This window comes from Lygodium microphyllum, chromosome 6, assembly GCF_053477565.2.
Source record: "Lygodium microphyllum isolate KBCC chromosome 6, Lygodium_microphyllum_v1.1.10, whole genome shotgun sequence".
Classification (NCBI taxonomy): Eukaryota; Viridiplantae; Streptophyta; class Polypodiopsida; order Schizaeales; family Lygodiaceae; genus Lygodium; species Lygodium microphyllum.
The window spans coordinates 120,383,777-120,391,342 of NC_141140.1; the positions used below are offsets into that span (position 1 = coordinate 120,383,777).

A 7,566-nucleotide genomic window follows, 5' to 3' on the forward strand; every position below is an offset into this window, starting at 1 on the left:
ATGCAAACTCAAATCATCAATTTATTAGCACTAATATGTCAAGCAGCAACAAGTAGGGTATTTTGTGATATTATTTCAATATTTCATCTCGATCTTACAAATTCCATGTGTCCTTGCAAGCTATAGGACTTCTTTTGGAGTTTCACCTTTCTCTTTTATGTGAAATTAGCATTATTTGTGTGCTTCGCATGCAAGGAACACTAGGCCACTTTGTAGTAGCAACATTGTGTGAAGCTACTGCAAAGTAGCGTTGGTGTCAAAAAGGGAAACCTAAGAATCAAAGAGAGAGAGAGAGAGAGAGAGAGAGAGAGAGAGAGAGAGAGAGAGAGAGAGAGAGAGAGAGAGAGAGAGAGAGAGAGAGAGATATGTCTATGCTAGGCCTTAACTTGAGAAGTTAACCGAGGGAATCTTGGAAGGATAAAATAACTAGGCTGTTAAGTCATCAAGTTAAGATTCAAAATATGGGAAGGAACTACTAGTAACTTAGTAACCCTAGGGTGAGATAAGAAAGAATGTAGTCCTTGAATATTTATGCATTGTATTACAATAATGGGATTGAATGTGCATGATAAGATGTTATTCTCTTTTAGAGAGAACTTATGATTTTGTTATCTTTATTGGGAATGCACAAAAAGACTTGTTTCGAAGTACTAAGGTGCTATGTTGTTGGCTTTGGAAAAGATATGATTTTCTCATGGGAAATAGGTTGTTTTTGTTTGAACTCTAAAAATCCCCTAAGGGGGAGATTTATATTCATTTTAAGGCTTATCAAACAAGGGCTAGATGCACAAGTGGATCGCCTCCATGATGGCATTGCAAAACTACTAGTGAAGCAAATAGACCTATGAGGGCACTGCTTGATATATTGGACAAAGGTTGAGTAGTAAGAAGGTCACCATGGAAGGCAAGGTTAGCTCCTATGTCATCATGCGGGTCAAGGAGGCCCTAAACCCCATGCTAGGCCTAAAATAGAGATAGAAATATTCGTAGCCTAACATTTGTAGATGTTGGAAGACCCTATTCTAGATAAAGTGTGGATTATATAGATTGTTTCCTTTAGAATAAGACACATATATTTAGGTGCTTTGGATATGGGCCCCATTGTAAGGGATGAAATGTAGGTTGGGCATTGTACCTTGGATAAGATACGAGGAAACACCATTGTTTGTAATTACTTTTTCAAAGATTATTTAAATTATGTGAAGGAATATGTTGTAATGAGTTAATTAATGAAGAGGAAGTTCACGATGTATTGATGAGGAATCAGGATGAAGGATGGAAAATCCCTGGGCATTGATGACACTCGTTAGAATTCTGTTGGGTTTTTTAAGAGGTTGAACTTGTCATACAAATTGATGGCTACAGTGTTAGCTTCAAGGCACTACCCCCACGGATGTTGCAGTAATGAAAGATCCATTTTGGTGAATATGAATTGATAAAGCATATGATCGCATCATTTGAGACTTCATCATTAGCTCTTTGGGGGTTTCATTTGTCTTTGCTCAAGCTGTGTCTCAAAAGGTAATTTGCTGTAGCCTTCTTTGCAGAAGACCTCATGGATTAGTTAGAGTAACTGGTCGTAGTTCTGCTTCTGATATGTAGGCTCACAAGCCGAGGGGTTCCAATTCCAATGCCTAAGGTCCACTCAGGGAGGAGATTTGGTGGTGAAGGGAAAATGGTTTCTCAGTAAATGTGGCTGGCTAAAACATTTGGACTGTGAACCCCGAGAGTGTAGCAGTGCTACATATTCACCGGAAATACGAAGCATGTAACGACGAGACATGATACGCTTGCGTCGCGGGCTCCCTATCTCGTCTTGCCCTCGAGAAGCTCTCCTGCGCAGACTCAATCGAAGAAAACAACAAGGGGACACGACACAAGAAGACGCAGCAGCATTAGAAGGTCCCCCTCACCCAAGATCAGCAGCCAGGACAGAACTCCTGTGGAAGGAGTATTTCAGGGATCCCTCCCAATTCTGGGACAAGCGCGACCGCAAAGTAAGTCCTCAACCAGGTTTCATCTCTCTCTCTCTCTCTCTCTCTCTCTCTCCCCTTTATCACCACAAGAATTGGAGAAAAGGGGCTTTCTTCCATTGTTTTCCCATAGAGTGCTCAACGTCATGAGCTTCTGCTGGGAAGGCACCGCATGCGGTTGGGGGTGGAGGGCTGCTGGCCTGGGTCTTCCCTATAGGGTTCAACATCCTGAGCAGAAGCTCAGGAGGCATCACATAGCTAGCTAGGTGCGGTTGGGGGTGGGGGGCCCTGGGGCCGGCAGCCTCCCGCCCCATTTGCACTTTGCTAGGTATGCGATCCCTCCCTTGTAGCAGCTCATTCTGTTGTTGTAGTTCGATGCGGGAATTATAGTGGGAGTTTGTCTTATTTTTTCCTTATCTGATGTCTCATGCATACGCTCAGACCGGTCCTAGGTCCCCAGATTTCAAGCATAAAGTCACCAAGGAGCTTCTATGGATCAATGGCCGGTACAATCCTTCTTGGGTTCAGGTGGAGCTGAGGAGAAAAGGAGATCTGTCTGCAGACACATCCGCTAGAGAAGAGCACTACAACAGTGATGAGTACGGGATCCATAACCGTTCATTGCCTGACTCAGCAGAGGATCCGGCTACCCTATGTTACCAGAAATGCCAAGGCTATGCCAAACGGCATATTCTCATGGGCTTGCTCAAAGCCTGTGCACAGCGGAAAGACCTGCAAACAGGTACCAGAGTACATGATGATGCTGTCAGAAAAGGTTTGCTGGAAAATGATGAGCTTGCTGGTGGTGCTGTTGTTAGCATGTACTGCAAATGTGGTGCAGTTCCAAAAGCACAGGAAGTTTTTGACAACCTTCCACTTCGTAATGTTGTTTCTTGGAATGCACTGATCACAGGTTACACCCTAAATCGTCGAATAAATGACGTTCTCGACTTGTTCAGGCAGATGCAAGTGGAGGGTGTCTGCCCAGATGCAGTCACCTTCGTCTCCATCCTGAAAGCTTGTGGTGGTCTAGGAGCTGTAGGTGCAGGCCAAGCAATACATGCGAGCATTGTAACAGGGGGTTTGATGGAAAATGACATTTTTGTAGGCAATGCATTGGTCGATATGTATGCCAAGTGTGGCTTGCCTGCAAAAGCACAAGAAGTTTTTGACAGCCTCCCACTTCGAGATGTAATTACATGGAGCATGTTGATTGCAGGATATGTACAAGATGGACGTGGTGAGGAAGCACTGAGTTTGTTTGAACAGATGCAGCTTCAGGGCATCTCACCTGATGCAGTTACATATGCTTCTGCAATAAAAGCTTGTACAAGTGCAGGAGCCATAGACAAGGGCCAAGATTTACATGCTGATGTTGCTCGAAAGGGTTTATTGGAAAAGGATATATATATTGGCACTGCACTAGTGGATATGTATGCCAAATATGGTTTGCTTGCGAAAGCACAAGAGGTGTTTGACAAGCTTCCAGATCGAGATGTTGTCGTATGGAGTGCACTAATCACAGGGTATGCACAGTGTGGAGAGACTGAAAATCTTTTCAAGACATTTGAAAACATGTTAAAGGAAGGTATAAAACCAAATCTGGTTATGCTAACAAGTCTGCTTAATGCATGTATGCATGCAGGTCTACTGGAGAAGGCCCAAATGTATTTTCTAAACATAAGTAGAGAGTATGGTATTAATCTGACTGTAGAACACTAGGTGTGCCTACATTGATCTCTTGTTCATGTGCGCCAATTAGCCAAGACAGTAGAACTTATGCGTCTTCTGCTAACATTGGTTTATGTCTTGTTGTGTGGTTGGTTTTCAAAATTGGGGAGTGTGGAAATTAAAAAAGTTTGCTTTGAACATTTAGTGCTGTTTGATCAAAAGGATCTGCAGCTCTATGCCTGATGCATCCTGTGGGCGTATCATTGGCTCACCAGGCCCTTTGCATGACACTTGTACAAATTACCATCTGATACCTCAGCCAGAAAAATGTCCGTCAGTGTATATAGTATTTTGTATTGACATTGACTAGTGACATAAGGGTCACCACAACTGTTCTGCAGAAGCTCTGTACAAAAAACAGTGACTGTATGCTGGCGTGTGTTGTGGAAGCTTTTCTTTGCCTTGGAAATAGTGATTTCTTAAGAGTATTTTTCACATGCTGCTGACAAATACTTGCAATGAAACATAAACTTAGGTTGGATTCTGAAAAAGTTTCGCATTCTGGTTCAATTACACCTGGGCCTGGGTTCCATTCCTTTTTCGGCTCAAGGTTTTGAGTGAGGCACAGTTCATGTATAGCTAGGGAGAACTTTAATCTCAAGTTTAATTGAGCTGGACCCAATTCAAGGCTAACTGAAATGGTAGTTGTGGCATGCAATTAAAATAACAAAATCTAGGGCTAGTTGTAATGTCATTATATTCTCTGGATGTGCAGGGATTGTGTAAGACTAAATTGCATCATTTATAGCATATTGCACATGCAATCAATTGTTTGAAAATGTTTTTGTGTTGTCTTTGAAATATGGTGTGATCTTTTTGGATGGTGATGATATCTATAAAACCAAATCTATTAATTCCTCATGTATTTGAAAAATCTATTTCCATTTTGAGAATTTATTTCTTTGTAAGGTGAGGGTGGAATGGCTCAAATGTTGTGATAAATGGCTTAAAATGTGGATTTAGGGTGTCGTTGGCATGTGTTTACTTTTTAAAAATAATGTGATGTATTAATAATAGTACAATATTTACGTTAATTACATCAAGGTGGGGATGTGGCTTAGCTGGTGTAATGTAGCCAACTTTCTTGAGAGTTCTAAAGGTTGCTTTGTATATAGAGCCAGTCTTACATAGACCTTTGAAGTTCACTGAAACATTCTTGCAAGATAGCTTGTCCAAAGAGGACAGAAACAAAGACTTGCCAAATCGTTTATTTTTTGTGTCACCAAATGGCTTGTATTGCAGTAGCCTTGGTCATGTTCTAGATTTGCAATGAGCCTTGGTTTACATTGCCTCCAAAAAGTTTAAATTGAAGTGGGATTGTGAAAAACCTTTTGCCTCCACCCACCTCTTGAGCTCACTCTAGAGGCCATGCACCTTAGGCAGTCTACAGAAGGTTCTTCATTGTCTCACCATGCCTCTTGCACAAGCCACAAACATTTGGGATGTTTCTTGACTTGTCGATTCCGATATTAGGAAAGTGGTTTGTGGGTGTTCTTAAAAGCACCAAATTGGGGGTCTTAAGAGGGGTGATTAGATTGAATCCTCCTCATCCTCCTCTTCCACGTTTTCATCATAGACTAGGGATATCAAGCTTTTCAATCATTGTAAATCTTGAGGATGTACCTTTTATTTTGTCACAACTCTATAGAAACAGAATTTGTATCCTTTTTCATTAATTTGTCTATATAATGATTTATTAAATGTATTTCCTTTGCACTAATTAGATATAAAGAAAAGTGCATTGGAGCTGGCCATTGATGAGTGGTCACAGGTTATGGTGGACCCACGCGGTGGGTTAGAGAAAAGATAGTTCACACTTCCACCTATATGACCCGATTGGGCGCCTATGACTAGAACTCACGCATATCAGGGTTAGACTCGCATACAGAAAGGATTGATGCCTTGAAGTGGAGGCTAGATCCACCAGAACAAACAGTTACAATCAACAAGATGGCATGATCATGAAATGCTTGTATAATGTGCATGTGTGGACTGAAAGCTTGAAATGTACATTTTTTTGCATAGGAAAGTCACATGAAGTTTCGGATACCATTTTTGCGATGTACACGGAAAAAGCTTTCATATGATACCCATATTGGGGGGGTCCCTAAATTTTAGGAGATCCCTAAATTTTAGGAGGTCCTTAAAATTTAGGAGCCTCGAATTAGCCTAAAAATACTAGTTCTAAAAAATAGGGATGTCATTCTAAAAATAGTAAGTTCTGTACTCTGACTGTGCTTACTAAATTTGGTTGTTTCTATTCTTGACAGTATTCAACCCAAAAAGGAAGGCCATAGAGAAGAGACAAGTGTCAAGACACTTGTCACATAAGTTTCCAAGTGTCCCACCACTTGTCACATCTCATGACATGTGGCTGGACACTTGTCTTGTGCTACTCCACTTTCCCCTTTTGTACTAGCTCTCCCCTCTCCTATAAATAAGAGCTCGTTTTTCTTCATTGAGCATCATTTTTCTTTGCTGTAAAATCATGTACGGCACCCACAGATAGCCAGAAACTGACCCCATCCATCCCCATCATCATCCCCCACTTCTCCATTATCAAATTCCTCCATATTCCCTCTTCTATCACTGTTGTTTTAGAAGACAGCAAGCCTATAACTTCATTACAGCACCTTCTTCTTGAGCTCTTTCTTCCATTTTAGCTACAAGAAGCAAGCTCTATCCATGTACTGCTGATCAACGATGGAGAAAGACTGAATTCCCCTTTTTCTTCTCTCATACTGTAAAGAAATCAGTTCTTATCATTGCATAATAGATAATGCATGTGTGTTTGTACATCTTTGCATGATCTTGTGAGAGTGAGAATTACTTCTTCTCACTCTCAGGTTGATTGTAACTGAGCTCTTCCCTAAGGGACTTGGGTTGAGCAGAAATACATTCCTTCGGGGCGGGGGGGGGGGGGGGGGGTTGCCCATCTTCAACCCTCAATCTTGTCTCCATTACTTTTACATTTTCATGGCTGTAATTTTGTGAGTAATTTTCATTTTCAGCTTTAAGTGTTCATTCTCTTTTATATTAAATCTCGAAAACAAGCAAATATCATAATTGTTAAGCGTACTACGTTGTTCGGGGCGTTTACAGTGGTATCAGAGCTTTGGCTTGGTCCTCACCCCCAACACTGGTAGTGCTTACAACTATAAGTTTGTTTGTTTTCAGCCCTTGCATTGAGTGCTTGAGCATATATTTTTTTTCTTTAGTCTCAATGGATCAATCGAGTGCTATCCTTCAAGCCATTCAAAGTCTTAGAGAGGAGAATCAGCAAATTCGTGAGCAACTTCTCAAACTAGAAAAAGTTGAGAATCCCAAAGAATTCAAGGAAAGAAGCCCATCTACTTCAAAAAGACAAAGCCATACCAATGAAAGGAGCCGATCAAGAAGTCCAACTACTTCTAAGAGGCAGTCCCATTCTACTTCAAGACAAAGAAAGAGATCGCGTCGAAGCTCATCCTCTTCTTCAAAGTCATCTGGCGCCTATTCTGATGGATCCTCTTCTAGTAATGAAGAGTCACACGCTTCTCGTGGAAGACCTCATCATCGTCAAAGGCGTCGACATTCTTCACCCTCGTCTCCATCTTCATCCCCATCAAGCACTTCATCATCTTCAACCTCAAGATCCGAGCATGGACGAAGGCATAAGAAGAAGAAGAAGACTAAGTCACTATCTCAACTTGAAAAGAAGATCAAGTTCAGTATGTATAATGGTTCCCGAAATCCTGATCTTCTTCTGAAGTTTATTCGTCAATTTCAAATTTTGTATGGTCGTGACAAGTATAAAGAAAAAGAAAAGATTAAGTTTGCAGCTTTACATTTAACCGACTTAGCCCATACTTGGTGGACGGGG

General features: G+C 41.3%; 1 protein-coding gene across 2 annotated transcripts; it reads left to right on the plus strand.

Moving 5' to 3' along the window:
• Positions 1 to 1,375: 1,375 nt before the first annotated feature.
• On the plus strand, positions 1,376 to 4,316 carry LOC148035040 (pentatricopeptide repeat-containing protein At2g13600-like). Of its 2 annotated transcripts, none has more exons than XM_087679931.1 (3): positions 1,376 to 1,521; positions 1,603 to 1,997; positions 2,415 to 4,312. In XM_087679931.1, exons 2-3 carry the CDS (start codon positions 1,782 to 1,784, stop codon positions 3,693 to 3,695), a joined length of 1,497 nt encoding a protein of 498 aa, XP_087536057.1. In that variant the 5' UTR covers positions 1,376 to 1,521; positions 1,603 to 1,781; the 3' UTR covers positions 3,696 to 4,312. The 2 variants fall into 2 exon arrangements, with proteins under 2 accessions (XP_087536057.1, XP_087536058.1); XM_087679932.1 differs by having other exon boundaries at positions 1,440 to 1,997; positions 2,415 to 2,715; positions 2,887 to 4,316.
• Positions 4,317 to 7,566: the final 3,250 nt, after the last annotated feature.

Coding starts and splice junctions, on each gene's coding strand:
- LOC148035040 (XM_087679931.1), top strand. CDS start 1,782: ATGATACGCTTGCGTCGCGGGCTCCCTATCTCGTCTTGCCCTCGAGAA. Junction 1,998..2,414: donor GGGACAAGCGCGACCGCAAA/GTAAGTCCTCAA, acceptor GCATACGCTCAG/ACCGGTCCTAGGTCCCCAGA.